At 46.1% G+C, this 26,430-nt stretch overlaps 1 protein-coding gene and 1 pseudogene across 1 annotated transcript; one reads left to right on the plus strand and one right to left on the minus strand.

Moving 5' to 3' along the window:
* Positions 1–2,659: 2,659 nt before the first annotated feature.
* On the minus strand, positions 2,660–4,242 carry LOC115295215 (annotated as a pseudogene).
* An 8,134-nt stretch (positions 4,243–12,376) lies between these two features.
* On the plus strand, positions 12,377–25,315 carry KIFC1 (kinesin family member C1). The gene is made up of 11 exons (XM_029944282.1): positions 12,377–12,541; positions 17,124–17,261; positions 17,376–17,475; positions 17,972–18,025; positions 18,141–18,191; positions 18,371–18,765; positions 20,327–21,106; positions 21,746–22,036; positions 22,137–22,210; positions 22,479–22,554; positions 25,195–25,315. Exons 1-11 carry the CDS (start codon positions 12,530–12,532, stop codon positions 25,237–25,239), a joined length of 2,016 nt encoding a protein of 671 aa, XP_029800142.1. The 5' UTR covers positions 12,377–12,529; the 3' UTR covers positions 25,240–25,315.
* The last annotated feature ends 1,115 nt before the right edge of the window (positions 25,316–26,430 follow it).

The following is a 26,430-nucleotide window of genomic DNA, read 5'->3' on the forward strand; positions in this document are numbered from 1 at the left end:
TGATAACACAATTCCATTTATACACTTTAAAAAACGTTTATTGTGTGTATATATATATATATATATATATATATATATATCTCACATCTTCTTGATCCATTCATCACATGATGGACCATTAGGCTTTTTTCCATGATTTGGCTATTGTGGAAAGTGCCACTATGAACACTGGAGAAACCTAATGGAGGGCCAGGGGGAGGGGGAGGGGGAAAGAGAGTTGGGGAGAGAGAGGGACGCAAACCTGAGAGACTATTGAATACTGAAAACAAACTGAGGGTTGAAGGGGGAGAGGGAGGGGGAAAGGAGGGGGTGGTGATGGAGGCGGGCACTTGGGAAGAGCACTGGGTGTTATATGGAAACCAATCGGACAATAAACTATTAAAATTTTTTTTAATGTTTATTGACTTTTGAGAGAGAGAGAGAGAGAGAGAGAGAGACAGAGCTCCAGCAGAGGAGGGGTATTATGCCGAGATTTTGGTTTCCCCAAAGACCGCCAGGAGTCTGAGTCACGTATGCAAAAGCAAACGGAGTTTATTTGGGCTTAAGCTCGGTCCCTCAGACCTCACCAACGCAGTGGTTCTGTGCTGAAAGCCCCGATCACCAGCTAAGCAGGGTTTTATCAAGGTTGAGGCGGGGGATGAGGGCTTCCAAGATGATTGGATAATTGACTAATTTAAAACTAAGCGGGCTCACTAAAACAGCGAGAATATCAGACATTTAATGATTGGCTCGAGCTGGTGGTGGGATCTGCTTGGGCAACAGGTGGGTGGTTTTTCTTTCCGTTGCTGCTGCGTCACACCCGGGGAAACAGAAACTTAGGCCTGCTAGTTTCTGGGGCTTATTTGAATCCTGTCATGGCGTTAGTTTGGCTCTTCAGGGGCAGAGACAGACACACACAGAATCTGAAGCAGGCTCCAGGCTCTGAGTCATCAGCACAGAGTCCTATGCGGGGCTCGAACTCACAAACAATGGAATCATGACCTGAGCCGAAGTTGGATGCTTAATGAACTGAACCACCCAGGTGCCCCTCCACTTATAAACTTATACTCAAATTCTCCCACATTTGCACAAGAAGGCAGTTTATTGCAGCATTGCACAGAAGCATGTTTATTGCAGCATTGTTTTATATAGCAATAAGGTGGAAATAACTTTAATATCCATAAGTAAAAAATGATACATGATATGTGATATATTTATATAACTGAATATTATACTGCTGTACTGTTCAATATGGTAGCCACAAGCTACATGGAACTCTTTAAATTTAAGTTTAAAAATAATAAATTTAAATTTGATTAAAATGAATTCTATGTTTTAAATTTCAAAGTTTGAATTCAATTCTTCAATCCTATTAGCTGCATTTAGATGCTTCAAGTGCTCAGTAGTGGTACCATATTGGATGGTGTAGATTTAGAACATTTCCATCATTGCAGAAAGTTCTGTCTACTGGCAGCACTGTTACAGAACAGATAAAATGAGTCATCTGGGTCTACACGTTTCACAATATATAAGTCTCAAAAATATAAGGCTGATAGGAAAAAGCAGGCAAGCTGCCAGGGACACCTAGAGTGTCCAGTTTAAATACCCTCCCATTTAATACACCTTCCCGTTTAAACAGTTTGGAAGAAATTAAAAATATTCATTGCCTTCAGAGATGGGAAGTGTGTGGTGAGGGATGAAGTGGTTGGTAGACTTCTCACATGTATCCTTTGCCTCTTTTAAATTTTGAACCAACCAATGATAGCATCTCTTCAAATATAGTAAAATAAATTCTGGGCCAACCAGTTCAAGAAAAATGCTCAAGGCAGGTATAGCCTGTTTGGACTTTGGCAAAACCATATTTATAGGCTACGTGTTGAAAACTATCCACCAGATTATCTTAAAAAAGAAACCTGTGTTTCCTGTCTGTGATATTTTACAATTTCCACAGAACACAAAATTTGAATATTTGCACTGAAACGTCTCAGCAAGATCTTGCTCAATCCTCTGTTATGTTTCACGTGAAAATGAAAACCTGTGACCAAAAACGTTTTGAAATTACTTGTAAAGAAATGTGATGTGAAGATGAAACTAAACTGTAACGTGTTAGCTAATAAATAAATCCAGTTTGGACACATTACAATGCTATATGTTCCACAGGCTCATAAAAATACAGCAATAGTACAAACGAATTTGAGGGAATGGCAATCATTCATCCTATTTAGGCTAGAGGTTACCTCTTTGGAGAGAGGAAGGCTATCAGGAAGTAGTACACAGGTGCGTCAACAGAGTCTGTAATATTCTACTTATTAAAAGAAAATAGGGCAAATTGTTAGTGTTGAATAAGGAGGTGGTGATTCCATGAGTCTGTGAGGTTCATTATGGCTATGCTGTGTGGTTTTCTACTTATTTCATCTTTTTTTTCTTTTTAACACTATAAACGCTTTATTAACAATCGCAAATCAGCCCTGTGGGCCAAGTGGTCACCCCGGACATCCAGGACCCCGCCACAAGTTCAACGCAGGCTCCCTGTGGCCTCTCGCTCTGACAGGGTGCGCACTTCGCCCTGGCGCCCAAGGCCTCTCACCTGTGGAGGGCGCCCATGAACCCATGAACTCCACGGCCACGCGTGCACTGTCCAGCTCAATAGGCTGAACCGGGCTGGTGTCCGTGATGGCAGTTAGACAGAGCGCTCCTCGTTCTGAAACAGAAAGGAAAGAGAAAGGAGAAAATCATTTTAGGCCTTAAATGTGAAAGCCTGGATGTGAGGGACTACCTTGCACTTCTGAGAAATTTTTTAAAAAGCTTTGTAGCCGGATTTGCCCTGGAGAAGTCTGGCCATGTGGGCACAGAGAGCACACTGGACCATTTAAGCAGTGGTGACAGAAAATTGTATGGAAGACTTTCTTTATAAAGCAAATATAAGATCAGATATGTTTTTTTCTTTGAAGAATGGAAGCCTCTCTTTAATTAGCCAAGGGCTCACTAGATTTGGAAAACATCAAAGATGTAAATACAGTTCTCAAGGTGAATGCATTTTTACATTGTACTTACTGCTCTCCAGATTCTGGCACCCAAAGGGAAGAAAATGTGTACCATTGTACATGCTATGCTGGTACGTCACATCCGTGATCTCTTTTAGTTTTTGTCATTGCCTCTCTATCTGCTCATCTATCTGTACTCCTCACTGGGTGACTACTTCAAAAAACGCAGGGACCATGGCTGTCCTGTTCACTGCTGTGTGCCCGGCATCCTGCACAGAGCCCCTGGGTCTATGCTGCAGTTCTTTTGTTTTGTTTTGTTTTTAATTGTGGAGTCAACATCTTTCTTTTGGTCGTTTGTTTTATACTTATTAAATAAACCAAAAGAACTGTTCAGTTTGTTATACAAACATGTGCACAGGTATGTATGACTGAAATTAACCATCTCACAGTAGGAAGTGTCAATGTTCGGAGTCCATTGATGCTTCAAGATTCGGGCCATTTTCTAGCATGGAAAACAGACTAAGCATCTCCATCATCAACGGATGCCTGTTGTCTCCTGTGGTAAAGAGTAAGATGGTCCTTCCAAGTCCATAGTACGTGTTTGCTGCCAAGTGCCGGCTGCAATTTTCTGGTCTGTAGCTCCAACCCTGACTAAGCTAACACAGGGTCTCCTTGGTGACTGCTGATCCTTTTCCTCATTGGTTCTGAGCAATCTCCAGAAGTTGCTGGGCTGCTTGGTTTTCATTCATATACCAAGGAAATTTATAAGTCTTCCTTCCTTTGATTAGAAGTTCCAAAGGCTGCTCCTTTATTTCGATGTCTAGTAAGCACGACATGTGTGCTGTTTTGTCAAAGAAGCTTTCCAGGGTCCAAGTGCTTGTCCAAGAAACAATAGAAACTGACTCTCTAAATATATACAATGGTAAGCCACAGTGGCCTAAGCATTTATTAATAAAGCATTTTTAATAACTCGGTAAGAGATTCCCAGTTTTCTTGCTCTCAGAAAGAGATCACTGTGTGTTGTAGTCCCAAATGGATCATTGACCACAAGGATCACTGATACTAGCATCTTTCAAAATATTATCTGCTTCTTGCTCCACTTCTCTATAAGCAAGAATCGTTTTTTTCCCATAAAACTCTCCCAGGGCTTTCTTCCCTACTGTCAGGACTCAGGTATAGGCTTCCAGATACACTCAAGTGCAGCATCTTACAGCTCCCAGGCCCTTGGATGTTGATGATTCTTGGCATCTCCTAGACCCAAGCTAATCAGGTAACACATTTCAAAACCCAGGGAGAGGGAGACCACTCACTGCTGCCTTTCCAAAGAAGCAGTTACTGATGGGAGCGCTTCTTACACTGAATTTGCATTCTGCATAAAAATGAAGCAAGATGTTGTTAAGGGTAGTAACACTTTTTTTTTTTCTTTTTTGAGTAATTTTTTTTTTGAGGAGCACCGACCAAAGAAAGGAAGATGTTTCCTTAGATCTACTTTAAATAGTGTATCTTCCCTGGATCTTTGACACTGCTTTTCAGTGTGTTAATGGGCCTTACTCAGGGAGCGGCTGTCCCCTGGGAGGCCAATCCGTGCAGATGCAGGGTGTGGTGGTGGCAACGACGCCTCCTTGGCAATGGGGACTGGAAACTGGAGAGAGGGGACTTCCTGTCTCCAGGGAGGGGTCAGATGCATTCACGTCTTTTACTTAACATCTTTCATTTCCTATCAGAGAAATGACAGTAAAATATAGAAAACCACATTTCTTTCATCTAACCCAACCTCTAGCCTACTTAAGTGACCAGCTACTTCCCGGTCTGGATATGAAATTTTCCATTATGGGAAACTCTCTGCGACATTCGTTGAACATGGTTTGCAGTAGCGGAATTCTGGGATCCCTACCCATGGTTAAAAAGAACGTTCCTGTAGCAGTTTGAGGTGAAACCTGGATGATGCCTGGCCTCTGAGGGTTTCTTCATGCCCAGTGCCACATGGGCATTCTCATCCCCGGTCTCATTTCCCCTCCTCTTCCAAATCTGTGCTGTTAGCTGTGTTTGGATGGTCTGCGAGAGCAGGGCATGGAATGAGATGGCAAGAGAGAACCCAGCCATCTGTTTGCAGCTAATGTGAGGAGCTCTCTTATCTTTCTGAGAACTGGAAAGTCATTGGGGAAATAATTACTACACGTGGACTAAAAATCCCTATTAGTCTTTGGGTAGAAAAATGCAGACAGGAATTTTCCAGTGTTCCCCATCCAATCTTTGTGTCCTCAAGAACATCTCCGCATTTCAGTGGGTCACTGGTGGGGGGTGGGGGGCAGATTTAATTCTCGGTCTCAGGGAAATCTTTTTAAAATAATTTTTTCATGCCAAGGTATTATAGCCATGTTACATGACATTTGAAAACATAGTGAAAAGTTTTGCATTTTGGTTATTTTTTCCCATTCTTTTTCTTATGCATCCTTTTTTCTTTTTTCCAAACGCAATTTTGAATGTAGAGTACATACAAGTCCCCCACGGCGGGTGGACTTCTTCACTCACCTCACATCATAAATGCTTTCCTTTGTGGAGGATCCAGATGCAGCGATGTGTTTCTGAAAGCAAATATGCTATAATACCATTTAAAAAAAAAACTTGAATAACTCACAAGGAAGGAAACTCTAGATTTGAAATCTAACTTGGCAAGATAATATGCAGGTTTGATTAATTATAACAAAATCAGCAAAGTCTCAAACAGGAGGCTATTGATAAGGTCAATGTACACATGTAATTTCATATAACAAAAATAGTTTCAATGTGAGGTAAACAAACACAATTTGCTATAACAAATAGTCTTGACAAATGGAATTTCCTATAATTAAAAAAATCAAAGCCTTCAATTTTAGGTTATAATTTCTGGAGTTAGAAGTAGCCTATCCCAGAGGCTGTCTTATTTTATCCCACTTTTTAAAAAAATGAAATGAAAAAAATAATAAAATGAGGGGTGTCTGGGTGGCTTAGTTGTTTGAGTGTTGGTCTCTTGATTTCGACTGAGGTCATGATCTCACGGTTCATGAATCAAGCCCTGCATCAGGCTCTGCAATGACAGTGCAGAGCATGCTTGGGATTCTCTCTCTCCCTCTCTCTCTGCCCCTCCCCCCTCTCAAAAATAAATAAACTTTAAAAAATAAAATAAAATGATAGTTACACTTTAACTAGAGACACAGCACGTGAAAAGTAATTTTGGAAAAGCTTCTTCCCCTTGGCCAAATGTTGGTCCATTGTACTTGATACATACTGTTTGTACCTAAGCTGCATCGAAAGCCTCATGTCAGTGCAATTCTTTTCTTGCAACACTTCCTGTAAGATATCACTGTCACTTTTAAATGGTTTGAACCAAGGTTGAATTATGGTCTTTTAAAATGCATCATTTATTTTTCGGCCACACTTGTTCCTGTAGGGTCTCCGGAATCACCATTTGCAGTGGCTGCATGATGTTCCACATGTTCTCAAGTGACTTTCTTTCTTAGAGTTCATCTCATTTTACAGTTGTCCACTGAATGGTATGGTTGTGTGCTTAAGGTCTGTCTCTTCAACGGACTCCAAGCTCCCTGAGGGCACGGCTATGCCAGTTTGGGCTCAGGGCTGAATCACCAGCAGCAGCACCCAGAGAAAATGCATTGTCCTTGATACATATATTATATGCAATATAATATATATACACATATACATTTATGTTATAAATATTTGTAAACTAAATTTGCATCATAGTTTTGTCATCTTTTACTTAACAATTACCCACTCATGGAAACTTTAGTTGTTGGCAGCACTTTACTTTTGTAAATTTTTGTGTGCATTTTTTATTATTTCCTTAAACTAAATTTTTTTTAATATTTATTTACTTTTTAATTTTTTTAATGTTTTATTTATTTTTGATACAGAAGAGACAGAGCATGAGAGGGGGAGGGTCAGAGAGAGAGGAAGACACAGAATCTGAAACAGGCTCCAGGCTCTGAGCTAGCTGTCAGCACAGAGCCCGACGCGGGACTCGAACCCGCGAACGTGAGATCTGACCTGAGCCGAAGCCGGATGCTTAACCGACTGAGCCACCCAGGCGCCCCTTAAACTAAATTCTTAAATGGAATATTGCTCTGAGATGGGTGGGTACTTTCGGGGCTGTTGGTTAAACGTCCGACTTTGGCTCAGGTCATGATCTTGCAGTTTGTGAGTTCGAGACCCGCATCAGGCTCTGTGAGCCTGGAGCCGGCTTCAGCTTCTGTGTGTGTGTGTGTGTCTCTCTCTCTCTCTCTCTCAAAAATAAATAAACATTAAGAAAAACAAAAAAAGGTGTTGGTAGTTTCAAGTTTCCTAAACTTCTAGGAAAGAAGTACCAATAATGTATAGGAGTGCCAATCTGACAGGGAAACATATTATGTCTTTCTCATTTTCTTTTTGTTCTTTTTATCTTATTGTGTGATGCATTCACACGGTACAAAATGTGGACATACCCCCCGTGTCCTGGCACACTTTGAATTGCCTGGCCTTCATGCCCCATCTTGGGCTTTACTTTCTACACAGCCTCGATAATATTAGAGGTTTTTCTCCCACTCCAAATACTTCTTTCCCTGGGGCACAAAAGGCCAACAGTGTAGCTCAGACCTGATGGTAGTTATGTTCTTCTCCTATGGGCTACTCAAATCTTGGTGCCTGAAGAAACACCCATAACTGTCACTTGTGGATTTGGGGCAAGTTGCCTGGAATACGGTTCCTCCTCTGCTGTGTTTCCAGAAAGTGAGCGTGTGAGGGCCCCTGGAGAGCTTCTCCGCACCGTTTCCCCTAGAGCCTGTAGACAAGGACCCAGGAGTCACCGCAGTGCCGGAACACTCTGGGAAAACTGGAGGCCTTCCCTTCCAGAATAAACCATAAGATCGACCCCTTGCCATGACTTACTCTGTGAAAATGTGTGGGTCTCCACCTCTCAGGACTGGTATATATCTATGCCCTGGTTGTGTTACCAAATAAAACCCTGGGATAAAGGGAGAATAACTTTAGGAGTAATCAGCCACCTCTGGCTGGGTCCTCTCAGACTCACAAAACTAGACCCATCCTTTGGAACCTCAGCTCCTGGCCTGTAACCACATCTCACTCCTGTCCAGATGGAAGCTACTTTTTCTGCATGCTTGTTTATCTCGCTGCTCACAGCCAAGATGAGACCTTCCTCTGGAAATCTTCCCCCAACTCCTCACTTCTGAGAAAGGTGACCTAACAACGCTTGTCTTCCTTCTCCCACATGTTAATATTTGTTGTCTGTCTCCCCTTTACTCCCCAACAGGCAGCTCTGATTGGAAAGAGATTTTGTCTCCTTCATCAAAGCCTCGCACAGTGTCTATGACATGAGTGGGCACTTCAGAAACGCTGAATAAGTGAATTGTACTTGAAAACCCAATGACCTATTAAAGCTCTTCATAATGGCTTTGCGAAATAAAATTCACCTTTTAAAATGTACAAATCAGGGGCGCCTGGGTGGCTCAGTCGATTAAGCGTCTGGCTTCAGCTCAGGTCATGATCTCACACAGTTGATGAATTCCAGCCCTGCGTCAGGCTCTGTGCTGACAGCTCAGAGCCTGGAGCCTGCTTGAGATTCTGTGTCTCCCCGCCTCACTCTACCCCTCCCCCACTTGCACTCTGTATCTCTCTCTCTCAAAAAATGAATAAACATTAAAAAATTTAAATGTACAAATCAGTGGTTTTTAGAATAATCACAGAATTGTTCGATCTTCACCCTACTCTGAGACCATGGGGCCTGAGGATCAAGGCAGTGACAACCAAATTTGTGGGAGAAGGTAAGAGACATAGAATACTTGCAAGGGTCAGGAGCTAAGCAACACACCTGCCAGGAGAGTGAACACAAGAATCTGCTGGTGCAGAATGGCTGTGTGAAGGGCTGACATCTTTCAGACATAATCAGTGTTAACTTGCCACCTGTGGAGAGGTCAGCAAAGGGCTGGATAAGAAAAAAGAAACCTTCCAGACAAACCAGAAAGAGAAGCAGGGGGAGGAAGGGATGAGGGATTCAGGAATGTGATTTGCAAGGTAAGAAATCCTCCCCAGCTTGCAGGAGAAAATGTCTAGGGGAGGAGTCAAGGCCCACCAAGGGCTGTCCCACTCAGTCTGCTCCTGAGATAGGCAGATGGGTGACTCTACCAGGACTAGACATGGAGGACTCTGATCATCCCCCTGGCCCAACACCAAGGTCATGGAGAGAACGGACATCTTTACAATACCAGGTCGTTCTCTGTAAGTACATAGTATATTTCTCCATTAATTCAGATTTTCTTTAATATCTTTCAATAAAGCCTTATCATTTTATCTACAAAGGGCCTGTACACATATTGGTAAACTTATTCTCAGGTACTTCATATTTTTGTTGCTGATGCAAATGGTATATATGTATGTGTGTGTATATGTACATATATATATTAATGTAGGAGTGGATCCCCTGATCACTTTATTTTTTTATGTTTTTTATTTAATTTTGAGAGACAGAGAGAGAGAGTGCGAGCAGGAGAGGGTCAGAGAGAGAGGGAAAGACACAGAATCTGAAGCAGGCTCTAGGTTCTGCGCTGTCAGCACAGAACCTGACATGGGGCTGGAACCCACGAACCACGAGATCACGACCTGAGCTGAAGTCGGACGCTTAACCGACTGAGCCCCCCAAGCACCCTCAAATGGTCTATTTTTATTGCAACCTAACATAAAGTGCACAAACCAGATGTACAGCTTGACTTTTATATATGTATATGTTCATGTAACCAAATGGAATATTTTTATTTAAAAAAATATTTTTCTGTGCAATAGCTAAATACTTTCTGAAAGTCACTAGAGAAATAGACATATGAGTAAAATGTTGTTTTGAAAGTAATTTTTTTAAGTTTAATCATTTATTTGGGGGAGTGCAGAAAGAGAGGGAGAGAGAGAGAGAATCCCAAAGTGGGGATTTGACATGGGGCTTGATCTCAGGAACATTGATTGAGATCATGACTTGAGCTGACATCAGGAGTCTGACACTTAACCAACGGAGCCACCCTGGTGCTCCAAAATGGCATACTTTTAAAAGTTATATTTTTCCAGGGTGAGTGGGTGGCTCAGTCAGTTAAGCGTCTGACTTTGGCTAAGGTCATGATCTCATGGTCTGTGAGATCAAGCCCCATGTCAGGCTCTGTGATGACAGCTGGGGGAGCCTGGAGCCCGCTTCAGATCATGCCTCCCTCTCTCTCTGCCCCTCCCCTACTTGTACTCTGTCTCTCTCTCTCTGTCTCAAAAATAAATAAATATTAAAAAGGCTCTACAAGTTATATTTTCTGATGGTTGCTGATGAAAGAAATGTAGCAGATTTTGTATATTGATTTCTGCTATATTGATTTTATACCCAGGAGCCTTGCTAACGTCACTTATCAATTCTATTTCAATTTTCTTTTGGAGTCGCTACACACACAATAATTTTATCTGTAAATACTGACATTCTTCTTTCCAATCCTTATGTATTTGTCGTATTGTTTATTGGACTGGCTAAACTTCCATTATGTATTAACTAAGGTTAATGAGAGCAAGCATCCTTAGCTTGTTTCTCATCTTTGGAGAAATGGTTTCAACATTGTACCATTACTGTGATGTGTGCTCTAGGGTTTTTGAAGATGTCCTTCATCAGGTTATGGAGTGTTGTTTTGTATTAACAGATGTTGAGTATTTTGAGTAGTTCTTATGCATCAATTGACATGAATAAACTGCTTCCCCTTTAATGTATTTACAGGTCCATATTTCTCCTAGTCTAACATTAGTTTTTAACTTTAAGAAATGCCTTTCGCTGTATGTTTCTTCTCAGTTCTCCCTCTTTACCTGTCCATTAAGAGTTGGTCTCCTCAGGTATCTGGGTGGCTCAATCGGTTGAGTGGCTGACTTCGGCTCATGTCATGATCTTTTGTCCCCTTCTCTCTCTGGCCCTCCCCCAAGTGTGCACGCTCTCTCAAAAATAAACATTAAAAAAATAAAAAGTGTTGGTCTCCTTGTTTCCTCCATCACTCCTCCTCTCTCTCTTTTCAAGCTCCTGCTTTTTGTACGTTTCCTAAGACTATCAAGCGCTGAGGGATGACAACAGGGTTTTCAGACACTTTATCTCCCCACAGTCTGCTCCCTCCACAAGCAGGTTTGAATTCAAGTTAAAACACTGAATTAGGAGATAGGTGGCTTGTGTTCCAGTCATGTCAATCCCCAAAAATGCACCAAGACAGACTTCCCTGTGCCTTTCAGTCTCATCAATACATTTCCTGTCCTGCCTATCTCCAGGTTGGTCGGGAACTCAGATGAATAAATGCAGTAGAATCATTATGCAAATGACTCACAGGTAAGGATTAATTGTTCTTGACACTAACATTGTTAGAGGTAGTGTCTAGATAGAGGTAGTTACTTACCCTTTTTAAACCTTAAACCTTGTCTCCTTCCGTCAGCTTGCAGATAGGAGATGCATAAAGGGTTGACACGTAGTAAGAGCTCAATGAACTTGGCGATTTTTTAATTTTATTTTTAAAAATATAGTTTAGTTGTCAAGTTGGTTTCCATACAACACCCAGTGCTCATCCCAACAAACTTAGCGACTATTAAAAGAAATAAAGCACGTGCAGACAGCCTGAAAAGCATAAAATACTCCATAAATGTAAGCAGTATGCCCTCTATGGGTTCGAAGCTCCGAAGGCCCTAAGCCAGCTCCAGTATCGGGGCCCAGGTACCGAGGAGGTAGGGTAAAGGCGGAGACTGCAGAGAAAAACACTCTGAACCTCGAATCCCCACCGTCGGGCTCCCACGGAGCGCCAAGCTGTACCCACGGTCTCACAGTTTGGTGAAAAATGCCGAAATGACTGGGGAAGGGGCAAACGCGGCCACCCTCTCATTCGTGGGAGGGCTCCAGCTCCCACTCGAAAATGCCGCGCAACAAACCACAGTCACAACCATCCAGTAGGGGCTAACTAGGGCGCTCCCTGCTGCAGTCGCTAGGGGGAGCTCGTCGCGTCCCTCGCCCTAAACGGATCCTCGTTTGCGCACGCGTGATTCCTTTCCTCCAGCGTTTTGCCCCTACACCAGCTACGTTCGAACGGCGCGTTCCAGGCATTTTCTGACGTAAAGCCCTGCGGCGCGGAGCCGAGCGGAAGTCCAGCGCGACTACTGCTAGCGGAGGGGTGGGTAAGAGAGGTGGAAGTGGAGCCGGAAGTGTGACTAACCAGGCAGCCCCCTCGGGAGCCCGCGAAAGCAGGAAGGACAAGGTGCCGGCTTGGCGGGGTGTGGCCTCGGGAGGTGGAGGGCGCTGCGATTGGCCCTCGGCTGTGGCGACGGCGACGATTGGCCCCTGAGTGCGGAGGGAGGTGCGAAGGGTAGTGGCGGTTGGAATTCAAAAGTGGCGGGTGTGGCGCTGGGCTGCTAATCGCCTGAATTCGGAGCGCGAGTGCCTTGTGTCGCGAGTTAGCGAGAAAACGCGGGTCCTGGGAGTCCCGGCACCCTGTCCTCTTCCATTGTGCTCCCCTGGCACGTGTGGCACGGAGCTCGACATGGAGCCGCAGGTGAGTAGGAGCCGTCTTGCATCTTCTGCACGCGATGAGGACGAGCCCCTGGCTCCGGCCGGCCTTGGTCCTGCCTGTTTGGAGGGCGAAGGCCCGTGCGTCTTCGCGCTGTGGAAAGGGGTGAGGGAGAGAGAAGGCAGGGAGCAATCTCAAAAAGTCGGAGTGCACGTCTGCCTGCCCTCCCCCAATTTCAGGGAGTCCCGAAACACCTTTCTTTACTTTCATGTCTCCAGGATTTCCCATTTCGAATTCTCAGGATTGTCTGACTCGTACCCACTTCTCCATTCGTACCGACGATTGCAGTGTGCGAATGAGAAGGGAGAGTTCTGAGATTCCGTCTACCTCTGGGGAAACGGTGCCTGAGGCCAGTTCGTGATCTCACAGTTTGTGGATTTGAGCCCCACGTCAGGTTCTCTGCTGACAGCTCAGAGCCTGGAGCCTGCTTCAGATTCTGTGTCTCCCTCTCTCTCTGCCTATCCCCCACTCATGCTCTGTTTCTTTCTCAATAATAAATAAAAATTAAAAAGAAAGAAAAGGGAAGATCGAGAGTTGACTTAGCAACACAAGGTTACTTGTGACCTTGTGGAGAGTAGTTCTGGTGAAATGGGGAGAGTGAAGGCCTGATTGGGATGGGTTTAGGAGAGAATCTGGACATAGTGAATACTATGTAGAGAGCACTTTTGAGTTTTGCTGCAAAGGGCAACAAAGAAAAAAACTAGCAGGGAAAGCAGTCAACAAACCCTTTTAGTTTGGAAGAAATAACAGTATGTGTTGTAGTAGGTAGAAATGATCCAGTAGAGTGAAAAGTTGATGGTGTAGAAGAGAAAAGGAAGGATTAGTAGGATTCTTTCTTTCTTTCTTTCTTTCTTTCTTTCTTTCTTTCTTTCTTTCTTTCTTTCTTTCTTTCTTAATAAAATTTATTGTCAAATTAGCTTACATACAACACCCAGTACTCATCCCAACAAGTATAGGGCTTTTTCTTAGTAGATACAGGGAGTGGGATCTGATGTGCACATGGAGGGGAAACATTTCTCTTAATGCTCCTCATTGTGGAAAGTTGGAAGTCATTGTGCCTGGCTTTATATTATATATGGGAGAAAAGGAAATACTTATTCTTTGGAGTTTTTCTTAAGAAATAAATTAAGAAATAAATCTTTGAATACATTTTCGGAGCCCACACAAATTCCAGGGAGTTAGGTCTTTAGTAGATCCACTGTGGAAGTGTAGAGAGAACAAAGGACATTGGTTATAACAAAATTAACTATGTAGCCTTGGAATACTTAAAGAAAACTTTGGTTTTAATACTACATTTTGGGGGTACCTGGGTGGTTCAGTTGGTTGGGCGTCCAACTCCTGATTTCAGTGCAGGTCATGATCTCACGATTGGTGGGACTGAGCCCTGTGTCAGGCTCTGCACTGACTGTGGAGCCTGCTTGGGATTCTCTCTTCCTCTCCCCTGATCCTGTGTGCACTCTCAAAAAAAAAAAAAAAAAAAAAAAAACTTAAAAAAGATTTAAAAAACCTACATTTGATTAATCTAAATGAATTAAAAAAACATTCTTTGTGTACATTTCTGCAGGCAGCAGAACAAATAATGCCACCTCCTCTTTTTGGCGGGGGAGCAGGGGAGCTTGTCATTTGTGTAGAAGCCAGTGGTTTGGATCTGTCAGTTTGTTTAAGTATTCCCCTGCTGGTGGACGTCAAGTTTCATTCCTATAAAATGTCCTGAGGGGAACCTGGCTGACTCTGTGAACACCCTGAATGTATCCTATGGCATTTGGAATCTCTCCATGATGTCTCCTACAACTTTATGTGATTCTGCAATGATTTTTTAAAGTTTATTTATTCTGAGAGAGAGAGTGCAAGTGGGGGAGGGCAGAGAGAATTCTAAGCAGGCTTTGTGCTGTCAGCACAGAGCCCTATGTGGGGCTCAGTCTCATGAGCTCCTAGGTCATGACCTAAGTAGAAATCAAGAGTTGGACAACTCAACCAACTGAGCCACCTAGGCACCCCTGAATCTGCAATGATTTTTAAAAGAAAAGCTTAATTAAAACACAAAAGAAAAGAAAACCAGCCCTTCCTGCTGTTCTTTTGGTTATTGGAACCATGACAGGCATCTTGGTGTCTGCCTGGATTCCTCCATCTCCCTCACTGCCAAGCCAGCTCCTAGTTAGATCAATACTTGGTTTCCAGTAACCCAGCCCCTCCTTTTCATTCGCACCGAGAAGAGAAAGACCACCATTCAAGTTCAGAGAGATGAGAAGCTTCCATGAGAGATGGGGAGCCCAAGAGAGGGTGGCCTCTCTCAGATACATTTCTTTTTAGCCCTTAGTCTCCAAAAACAGCCCCTCTTGACTGAGTTCTGTGAAAATTAAGCTCTGTTGCCTCAGTGCATCCTTTACATCCAATGAATTCTCTCTGATGCATCTGGAACAGTAAGGGGTGTGTATTTCCTTGGGAGAATTGAGAAAGTGGATCATTTTTTTGTAGAGATTAATTATCTTGTGGTAGTCCAGTTTGGAAAGGCTCACCTAGAAAATAAGCTCTGGGAGGGCATTTCTCTTACCCCAGCTTCTAAAACAATGTCTGGTACAGAGCAGTCTTGTAACAAATCTTAGTGCCACAGATCTTTGTTGAATGAGGGACCAAAGGAGTGATGTGTTCTCTCTGCCCATCATAGCCCTCAACTTCTGCTTCCATTCATTCTGCACATTGCTTCACTTGCCTTTCTGGTACCAATCTAGTCATATTATTCTCCTGACTAAAAATCATCAGGGTCCCTCTTGCCTTCAGTAGACACTTGCCTTCCTTATCATGGCATGCCAACTGCCACAGCCCTTGCCCTCACCTCCCCACTTTCTGTGCCACTCCATGTGTCAGCTGAACAGAATAACTTGACATTCCTTGCATGCACCCCCCCTCCTTGCTTTCTGCCTGGGATGCTCTTCTTTGGCCCAAGCCATTAGGCCAACTCTTTCTCATCCTCAGGTTTTGCCTAAAAGGACTCTTTAGAAGTATTCTCTGACATTCTCCCCACTTGAACTACATGTCCATCCCCTCCCCCAGGCACTTTTTATGATAGCACTTGGTTAAGTTTTAATTATCTCTTTAAATGCTTCTCTTCACTGTTTTCTATGAGCATTTTGAGAATAGGGACCACATCTGTTACTCCCAAACCCAGATCATTTCCTGGCACATAACAGGCAGTAAGTAAATATTGAGTGAATGAAGTAAGCTGAAGGGCAGAAAGATGCCTTGGAATTAAAAGTTAACTCTCCTGGGGTGCCTGGGTGGCTTAGGTGGTTAAGTGTCCAACTTCAGCTAAGGTCATGATCTCCTGGTTTGGGTTCGAGCTCTGGGTTAGGCTCTGGGTTAGGCTCTGGGTTGACAGCTGGGAGCCTGGAGCCTACTTCAGATTCTGTGTCTCCCTCTCTGCCCCTCCCCCACTCGCGCTCAGTCAATCTTGCTCTCAAAAATAAATAAATAAATAAAAGTTAACTCTCGTGAAAATCAGAAGTTGATCTGGGTACATCACGTTCTCCGATGGTGGGATAGGAGTAGCGTTTGCATAGGAAGGACCTGCTTTTAGCACAGAAACATTCTGTGTTCTTGGAAACCCGTTAGTCCTGGGCAAACCAGAATGGTTGGTCACCCTAGACAGGAGTAGCCGTGGAGTGGACATAATCCCCAGGGACTGAATTGAGGTGCTTCGGGGAGGATCTCTCTTTCCCACTGTCCCCACCTCTTACCTGACTTTGGTGGTCTCTGAACTGGGTCATGTTACTTCTTAGTCTTCTCCGTGCAAGTCAGTGTGCAGCTCCATCCAAGTTATTTTTTATAAACAGGCTCTTTTGTGTATTTTTCACATGCCCAATCAGAAACTGTATCTGCTTCTCCACATATGCAAAGCTAAAGCCTAAACTCCTCCCTAGCCTGGCATCAAAGCCTTCAGAAGCCGACTGTGTAGATTAGAACTCTGACTCTGCCCTTCGCTTGCTGATGACCTTAGATAAGCTATTTTACCTCTCAATGCCTTCCTTCCCTCATTTGCAAAATGAGGCTAATAATAGCACTTCTCAGTGGGCTGCTGTAAGGATTAAGAAGTTGATACAGATGAAGCATTTTTTAAATGCTTTAAAACAATTTCTAAAATGTTACCTGCTTCTCCCATCTAAGCTTCAGCCTTATCTTTCTCCCACTCTCTCCCTTATTTATGATTCTCCATTCTAGCTGAAAGAGCCTGTTGGTCTCCCAGCCGTATTATGTGCATGTTTGAGGTTTTGCCTTCGGAAAAGAGTGTCCATTTCTCTCTGCTTATTTAATCCTACCCTTAAAGTTAGCTGAAGTTCAGCATCATCTGTCCAGATTTTTCCTTCGAGGTTTCTCCCACTTTTGCGTTATGTCCCGTTTCTCTCTGTGCCTTTTGGCTGGCACATAGTCTGGTGGGCCCCAGTTTGTGCCCAAGAGGTGCTCAGTACTGGCTGGTGGTTAAGAATTAGGGGCGGGAGGCCAAGAGGGGGGAGTTCCTGGGACATTTGGGCTCCAGGGAGTTGTCTAACGGTTCTCTTTTTTCCCCCAGCAGAGGTCCCCCTTGTTGGAAGTGAGGGGGAACATACAGCTGAAAAGAGCCCTGGTCAAGGCTCCTTCTAGACTGCCTCTCCCTGGAACCAGGTTTAAGAGGGGGCCTGACCAGATGGAGGATGCCCTAGAGCCTGAGAAGGTAAGCTGGCTTTGGAAAGCTTTACATGTACATGTATGTGTGTGAGAGGGACGGAGAATGTGTGTCTAAACCAATCAGGGAGAGCAAATGGACCCCATTCTTGTCTTTCTCCAGAAAAGGACACGAGGCCTGGACACAGTGACCAAATTTGCCGCGTCCCACCCCCGAGCACCAGCCCTCACCACAGTGCCACAGGCGCAAGGCCATACCACAGGTGGGCTCTGGGGGTGGACAGAAACCAAGGGCATGGAAGTCCAGTGCTCTTCCACCTTCTTTCAGTTTTAGCTTATTTTGAATAGGTAATACGTTTCCCTCATTTCAAAATTCCAAAGGCACAAAAGTCATTATACAGTGAAAAGTTTCCCTCCTAGCCCTGTCCCCCAGCCCCCCAGTTCCCTTCCCCAGGAGCAACTGTATGGCCTTCCAGGGGCATTCTATCGTGCACATGTCTCCAGCATAGCATACTTGACACGTGGTTCTGCCCCTTGCTCAGTGTTTGCTTATCTTGGTCCAACTTGTTTTGGGGGGGTATTGCGTAATTTCTGGTCCTGGGACGGATACCTTTAGGAGCTGGCCACACTTCAGGGAAGAGAGGGAAGTTGTCTTATTTCTAATCCTCAGAAAAAGCAGCTCCTCTGCCCCTGGCCCAGCCAGAATTCATGCCACCCTGAGATTTGTTCTTCCTTTTCCTCTCTCCCATCTCCTGACAGCTCCAAAAGTTCCCAAGAAGACGGGCCCCCGATGTTCCACAGCTGTTGCCACAGGTAGTAGTGCTTCAGAGACGGGCGGAGAAGAGATTTGGGGTGTGTGTGAAGGGAGGGCGATGGAGGCGGAAGGACACTGGTGCTGATTCCGTACATTAACTCCCCAATTCTCTAGTGTTGAAGAATCAGAAACCAGGCCCTGCTGCTCCTGCCCAGAAGCCTGGAGGTAGGTGACAATCATAACTACTAGGTGAGGGGCTGGGATAGGGAAGAGAGGAGGTGGTGAGTACCCCCAAAAATCCATCTGGTTTCCTTTGTGTCTGGAGGGGAAAGAGATGTAGCGGGAGGGGTGAGGGCCTTAAAGCCAAGGTCTCGCTGACCCTGTCCTTTCTGTGCCCATGTTAGCGGCTGCTCCCATGCTGGGAGGGAGGAAACCCACCAAACGTCCAGCCTGGGACTTAAAGGGTCAGTTATGTGACCTAAATGCAGAGCTGAAATGCTGTCGTGAGAGGACTCAGACGTTGGACCAGGAGAACCAACAGCTGCAGGACCAACTCCGGGAGGCCCAACAACAGGCCAAGTCCCTGGGGGCAGAGTGCAGGATGCTGGAAGGGGAGTTGGCCAGGGTACAGGCCCAGGCCGAGCAGGGCCAACAGGAGTTGGGGAACCTAAGGGCCCATATCCTGGAGCTAGAAGAGCAGCTGGGCACACAGGAGGGCTTGGTGCAAGAGCTCCAGAAAGAACGGTTGGGGTTGCAGGAGGAGCGAAAGGGACTGGCCGCCCGGCTGGAGGAGCAGGAGGTAAGGACCACCTTCTCACTAAATGCCAACCCTCCTTTCTAGGTTACCCTGGAGTCTCTTTGGGCTTCGGGTCCCCCCCTGCCCCTCTCTGGCAGTACATGTCTGTCCTCTAACCTGCACCCCAGCCCGCCTCTGACCATGTCTTATTTCTGCCCCACTTCTCCCTGTCCTTCTTGCTTTCATAGCTCCCACCTGGATCTGTGTGTCCCCTCGTCCTCCACCTCTCTCTATCTTCCTTACCTGATCAAAAATCTCCATGGCAGCGGTGCTTGGGTAGCTCAGTCGGTTAGGCGTCTGACTCTTGATCTCGGCTCAGGTCTTGATCTCAGGTCGTGAGTTCAAGCCCTGCATTGGACTGTGCTGGGCCTGAAGCCTACTTAAAAAATAATAATAATCAGGGGGCGCCTGGGGGACTGAGTCAGTTAAGTGTCCAACTTTGGTTTTGGCTCAGGTCATGATCTCACAGTTTTGTGAGTTCAAGCTTTACACCTGCTGTCTCTGTCTCTCTCAAAAATAAATAAATAAACCTAAAAACTTTTTTTTTTAAGTCAGGGTGCCTGGGTAGCCCAGTCAGTTGAGTGTCCAACTTCAGCTCAGTTCATGACCTTGCAGTTGTGAGTTGCAGGAGTTGGGGCTCTCTGCTGTGAGTACAGGGTCCACTTCAGATCCTTTCTCCCCCTCTCTGCTTCTGTCTCTCTCTCTTCCTCTCTCAAAAATAAATAAACATTAAAAAAATTTATGTTTTTTTTTAATGTTTTTTATTTATTTTTGATACAGAGAGAGGCAGAGCATGAGAGGGGGAGGGGCAGAGAGAGAAGGAGATACAGATCCGGAAACAGGCTCCAGGCTCTGAGCTAGCAGTCAGCACAGAGCCTGACGCGGGGCTCGAACCCATGAACGTGAGATCTGACCTGAGCCGAAGTCGGAGGCTTAACCATCTGAGCCACCCAGGCGCCCCTATGTTTATTTTTGAGAGAGAAAGAGACAAAGTGTAAGTGGGGAAGGGGCAGAGAGAGAGGGAGACACAGACTCTGAAGCAGGCTCCAGGCTCTGAGCTGTTAGCACAGAGCCTGATGTGGGGCTTGAACCCACAGACCAAGCCAAAGTTGGATGCTGAACCAACTAAGCACCCAGATGCCCCAAAAGTAAATTAACATTTAAAAACAAATCTCATGGCATTCTCTCTTTCTCTTCTCACGTCCATTTGACTCCTTGGCGAGCACCAACTAGATTGAATTACTTCCAGTTTCTCAGATGCCTCAATCTTCTCTTCAGGGCATTTTGCATATATACTTCTGTCTTTGTGGAATGTTCTTTCTGTTCTCCATCTTTTCTTTGGTTTTCTCCTATACTTTTGGGATGTCATTGTCCTTATGCCCCTTTGGGCTGGTCCCATAGCACTCCCTATTCTAGTACCATGATTCCTATTTTCTTCCCTCTTTCTTTACCAGACGGAAGTCCTTGGGGACAGCGACCCCCCTTTCTCCACCCCCCACTTCATCATGACCTGTCCTTATTCCTCATTGTGTCTCACCCTCTGTGTCCATTCCTTTCTGGACAGAGGAGGCTACAGGTATCAGAAGCAGCTCTGTCAGGCAGCCGAGCAGAGGTGGCATCTCTGCGCCAAGAGGCTACAGCCCAGGCAGCCTTGCTGGTGGAGCAAGGAGAACGTCTCCATGGGCTAGAGATGGAGCGCCGGCGACTACACAACCAGCTACAGGAACTCAAAGGCAACATCCGGGTGTTCTGCCGGGTCCGCCCTGTCCTTCCAGGGGAGCCCACCCCACCCCCTGGATTCCTCCTGTTTCCCTCTGGCCCTGGTGGGCCCTCTGATCCTCCAACCCGCCTCAGCCTCTCCCGGTCTGACGAGCGTCGTGGGACCCTGAGTGGGGCACCAGCGCCCCCCACCCGCCATGACTTCTCCTTTGATCGGGTCTTCCCGCCGGCAAGTGGACAGGACGAAGTGTTTGAGGAGATTGCCATGCTTGTCCAGTCAGCCCTGGATGGCTACCCAGTATGCATCTTTGCCTACGGCCAGACAGGCAGTGGCAAGACCTTCACGATGGAGGGTGGGCCTGGGGGAGACCCCCAGGTGGAGGGGCTGATCCCTCGGGCCCTGCGGCATCTCTTCTCCGTGGCCCAGGAGCTGGGTGGCCAGGGCTGGACCTACAGCTTTGTGGCAAGCTACGTAGAGATCTATAATGAGACTGTCCGAGACCTGCTGGCCACTGGGACCCGGAAGGGCCAGGGCAGCGAGTGTGAGATTCGTCGGGCGGGGCCAGGAAGTGAGGAGCTTACTGTCACCAATGCCCGATATGTTCCTGTCTCCTGTGAGAAAGAGGTAAGGACTGATGGGCCCCGGGACTGGAAAACGGGGAGGAGTGGGTAGGGTGCATAGGATGCCGGTGGATGGAGAAGGGAGCAGGACAAAGTCGATGGCTAAGGGGAAGGTAAGTTGTGCAGGTGGGTTGCCATGTCAGTGTTGGCTGGTGGGCTATAAGGTAGATCTGTCTTACAGAACTAGGGAGTGACGTGTGTACCGGGAGGGTCTCTGGCCCCTGCCCACTGCATCTCAGGTCTCATTTCCTACTACTCAGCTTGCTCAGTTCAGTCTGGCCACATTGGCCTCCCAGCTGTCCCTCAGCCTGCTAGTCACATTCTGGTAGCAGGCCTTTGCCTGAATGTCTTTCTCCCAGAATGGCTTGCTCCCTCACTGCCTTAAGAGTTTAAGGTACTGAAGCTGTTTCTGAGTGTCGGGTATCTAAAATTGCAGCTCTCACCCTACCTACACGTGCTCCTTATTCTGTTTTATTTTCCCACTTAGTAGCTCAGATACACTGTGCATTTTGTTTATCTTGTCTCTTCACTGGCTAGGAGGGAAGCTTCAAGAGGACAGGTGCTGACGCTTGTTCATTGCTACTGATGTAGCTATGTACTGACTTCCTGCCTGCTTTTGCCCCTTGCTATTCCCCATCCCCAGGTGGAGGCCCTGCTCCATCTGGCCCGCCAGAACCGGGCTGTGGCCCGCACAGCCCAGAACGAGAGATCATCACGCAGTCACAGTGTGTTCCAGCTGCAGATCTCTGGGGAGCACGCTGGGCGAGGCCTGCAGTGCGGGGCCCCCCTCAGCCTTGTGGACCTGGCTGGGAGTGAGCGGCTAGATCCTGGCTTAACCCTTGGCCCTGGAGAGCGGGAACGCCTTCGGGAAACCCAAGCCATTAACAGCAGCTTGTCTACCCTGGGGCTGGTCATCATGGCCTTGAGCAACAAGGTGGGCATGGGAATGTTGGCAGGTGGGACCTGGGATAGTTTGGGGCTGGTCATGCTAAACTCTGTCCTATCCTAATCACCTATCCCCCTCAACCCTCTAGGAGTCCCACGTGCCTTATCGGAACAGCAAGCTCACCTACCTGCTGCAGAACTCTCTGGGTGGCAGTGCTAAGATGTGAGTGAAAGGGACAGACAGATAGAAGGGGCTGGGTGGAGGGGCGGCTAGCTGGGTCAGTCAGAGGAGCGTATGACTCTTGATCTTGGTGGGTGGGAGTTTGAGCCCCGTGTTGGGTATAGAGATTATTTAAATAATTAACATTTAGAATGGAAGGGGCATTGGGTGGAGACTGTGATGTGGGGTCAGGGGCATGAAAGTGGAATCCTGGTCCAGGCTCCACTCAGCCATTGATGCTGAGGTTTGGCCCCCTCTCTTCTCTCAACAGGCTCATGTTTGTGAACATTTCCCCCCTGGAAGAGAATGTCTCCGAGTCCCTCAACTCCCTACGCTTTGCCTCCAAGGTGCAGTAACTACCAAGCCCAGGCCTTGTCGAGATCCCTGGGGGGTTGTAGGCTTCTCCATTCTGACCCTTCAGTCCTTTAGGTCAAGGGCACATTCATCTGGAAAGGATTTGCATTTGCCAGGCATCTGGGTCACTACCTCTCTAGATTCATTTTTAACTCTTGTCTTTTTGGGTCTTTTAATTTTTAAAAGTAGGTAGTTAAAAGGTCAAAACTACAAAAAAGCTATACACAACAAATGAAGTTTTACCACTACTCCTGTCTACTCCTTTCTCTCTACCTGCCCTATTAGAGGTAATCATTGTTATCATTTATCATTTTACTTATACTTTCAGTTTCTTTTTGCAAGTGTAAGCAATATGCATGTGCTTATTCTTTTCCTTTTTATATAAAAGATCTCTCATACATGTACACATATATACATATATTTAGTGTGTGTATATACAAAACAAAGTGCATATATATATATATATATATGCACTTTGTTTTGTTTATCAAGACAGCCCCAAGATTAGTCCTCAGCAGCACACAGAGATCATTCCATTATTTTTATGTCTGCCTAGGACTCCGCTGTGTGGCTGTACCAAAGTTAATCCACCAGTTCCCTCTACTGGACACTTGGATTGTTTCCACCTTATTTCTATTATAAACAAGGCCATTTGACTAACCTTGTATATATATCATTTTGTATTTATTTAGTTGTATCTGACCATCTTTAAAAAAATTTTTTTTTATGTTTATTTTTGAGAGAGATTGAGACCGAGCATGAGCAGGGGAGAGGTAAAGAGAGAAGAATCTCAAGCAGGCTCCTCACTGTTACACAGAGCCTTACCCCAGGCTTGAACCTATGAACTGTGAGATCATGACCTGAGGTGAAATCAAGAGTTAGACACCTAACTGACTGAGCCACCTAGGCACCCAAGTTATATTTGACTATCTACGGAGAGATTTCTGGAAATGGGATTTTTGGATCAAAAGAGACTTCAACATTTTTCAGACTGTTCCAAATAGTGTGAATTCAGGCTTCAAAACACACTTAAACATTAGGTGGAAGGAGAGCCATGCCCTAAATACTCTAAGAGACTTATGCTCCCTCTACTAGAGTTAAATCAGAAAGTTTCCATACTTGTCAGTCTCTGGAGGGTAGTTTTTTCTCTGGCTATTCCCTTCCTGAGGGTTCTGGCTTTATTCAGGATCTCTGGTCAGGTGTGCGTTTTGCTGTACTCAGGCTTCCCCCCAGTGGACACTGGTTGCTGCCATAGAAGTAGTCAGGTCCCTTGGCACCTTGCCCTGGTCTTCTGCTTTGATCAGGATTTCCTTTGCTATCTTGAAGGTTCAATTGAAGTTATGTCAACATCATTAACAACCAACAGTATCCACTCTACTATCCTCTTAACACCCAGTTTACGTTGTTAAATTTCACCTGATCTTCTCAGAAGTGTCTTTTATATATTAGGTTTGTTCTAACTGGGATCAGAGCAAGGGCCACTCATTTCTTTTTGTTGAATTGTATCTTAAATTTAATCTGTAAGAATCTCATCTCCTCTTATGATATTTATTTGTTGAAGAAATAGGGTCATTTGTCTGGTAGATACCAAATTCTGGATTTTGGCTGGTTGGTTGCTTCCTTCTTCCATAATTTTTGTTGTCTAGTAGATTTAGGAGCTTGATTAGATTTGAATCAATCTCACATTTCTTGATGAGAAAACGTAAACAGTACAGTACACTTTTGTTGAGTCAGGAGGCACCTAAATATCTATTTCTTCTACTTTTAATGAAATAAAAATGTCATTGGATTTGGGTGTTATCAACTTGATCTATCCATTTGAAAACACCCTGGTGACCTACTGACTTTATCAGTGTTCATACCTAGATCTTAGATTTCTTTAGGGAGTTTAATTTTCTCATTCTACACGTAGTAGTCACATCTCTTCTATAAAAAACTTTCCTTTGCCATGTACTATTTGGTTACTCTGAAATTCAGTACATATAGAAAAGGCAGGATACATGTTAGATTCTTTGTCGATTTCTAGTGTTAGAAGTCGGTATCTTGGCAATTTCCAAAGGTAACCAAGTGAGTGTTTATCTGGGGGTATCATATTACAGATGCTTATGTATTTGTCTATTCTTTGTAGTCATTATTCTTTCTGATCCTTAAATTGCCTCATCTTTGACCAGTGGGAGGTCCTTTAAGTTGGCTCCTGTGCCTTTGGACAGGACCCAAGTAGTCTTTATTCTAGATAAATTCTAGATACATTTGTACAAATTCTGCCCTAGACTTGGGATCATTTATTTTGAGGAGCCTTGGTTCCTAAATGAGTGTTGTTCATGTTATCTAGTTTATTAGGAGGGTTTGGGGTCTCTGGGCCACGAAATTGGTGGAAATGGACATTCCGTCTCTCTCTGCTCCTGTGTGTGTGGGTTCCATCCTTCTCAGGCCTTTTTTACCTCCTCCACCTGATGTGGTCAGTGGGCAGAGAAGTAATCATAACTAACCAACCATAACTGCCTTCAGAGCCCTTGGTTTCAGTGTTTTCTGAGGGCAGCCCTAATACTGGGAATGGGAGGCGATCTTGGTGAAAACTGTACTTTTGGCTACTCTGAAAACGTTTTTATCTTGTCTAACCCCCCTGTCTGCAGGTGAACCAGTGTGTAATTGGTACGGCCCAGGCCAACAGGAAATGAAGACAGATCCAGATCTTTTGTGTGTGTGTTTTGGGGGGGGAGAGAGATGCTTTATTGGGGGGGGGGGAAGGGCCGTTGTATAACCTGGGTCTATCAAATAAAGAACAGTTTTTTGGGTTTTTTTTTAAATAAAGGTTTTATTAGCGATTGCCCAGATCTGTAAAAATGGGAACTGTGGATCCGTCCACTTTGCCAAGTATTTGTGTTTTGCAGGGCAAGGGCTTCAGCTTTTCTCCCTATTAGGCCATCCCCTGGAGTCTGTCTAGGTGGCCTGAGGCTCCTATACCCTCCCGGTTGTCCACATTTAGATGTGCTCACAAGCCAACCACCGTCACTAGCTTGCCGCAGGCCACCCCAGCCCCATGTAGGAAGGCTCCTCTGACGGATATGGGAATGTGGGAACCCGAGCCCAGAGGCGGGGCCGCGCGCTGCTGGCTCTCCCCTCCCGCCCTTTCCCTGCCTTGCCGTTCGAACCGCCAGGGCCGTCCCGCCCGCTGCCCATTGGCTGGCTCTCGGCGGCGTCACGGCCTCGCTACTAGCTCTCCGGGTCTGAGCACCCGCCCTAGGAGCGCTGGGCGGGACGCACGCCCGCTGACTAGCTCGCGCCAACGGGTAACGGCCGCCGCCCCATAGAGGAGGGGTCCAATCCTCCCAGGTGCCGAGCGCGGGAGGGGTCACGCGTGCGCAGAAGCGCGGCGGTCTTGGGGGGGGGGGGAACTTGCCACCGGGAGGGCGGGGCCGGGGGCAAAGGCGGAAGGAGGGCGGGGCACTCGAAGGAGGAGGGCGGGGCGGGGGCAACGGGAAGGGTGAATGGAGGGCGGGGTCGTGAACTGGGGCCGGGAGGCGGGACTTGGAGTGACCATGGAAGTTGGGGGGGCAGTTAACGGATGTGGCTGGGGCGGGGGCCAGTCTGAAGGCCGGCTGCCGGGAGGGGGAATTCCCTCCTGCCCCGAGGGCGGGTCTCCCTCCGAGGAAGGGGCTGCGGGGATTCCCTCTCCCTCTAGGTCTTGACTTTCCACCCGCCCCAGCTGTGGAAAGAGCACAGCTCGCTCGGCGCCCTCCAGGCCCGTTGGAGGTGAGGGAGGTGGGGTGAGGTGGTGCCCGCCCCCCCCCGGCTCCTCCTTCCCCCCAGTCCTCCCCTCCCACCCCCCTCCCCCCGAGCCGGTTTGTCCCTCCCCTCCCCTCCCCTCC

This window comes from Suricata suricatta, chromosome 7 (assembly GCF_006229205.1).
Source record: "Suricata suricatta isolate VVHF042 chromosome 7, meerkat_22Aug2017_6uvM2_HiC, whole genome shotgun sequence".
Taxonomy (NCBI): domain Eukaryota; kingdom Metazoa; phylum Chordata; class Mammalia; order Carnivora; family Herpestidae; genus Suricata; species Suricata suricatta.

Excerpts from the sequence above, each read along its gene's own strand:
- KIFC1 (XM_029944282.1), top strand. Across the intron at positions 18,766-20,326 it reads CCCGGCTGGAGGAGCAGGAG|AGGAGGCTACAGGTATCAGA; the intron begins GTAAGGACCACC and ends CTTTCTGGACAG. Across the intron at positions 21,107-21,745 it reads CTGTCTCCTGTGAGAAAGAG|GTGGAGGCCCTGCTCCATCT; the intron begins GTAAGGACTGAT and ends CCCCATCCCCAG.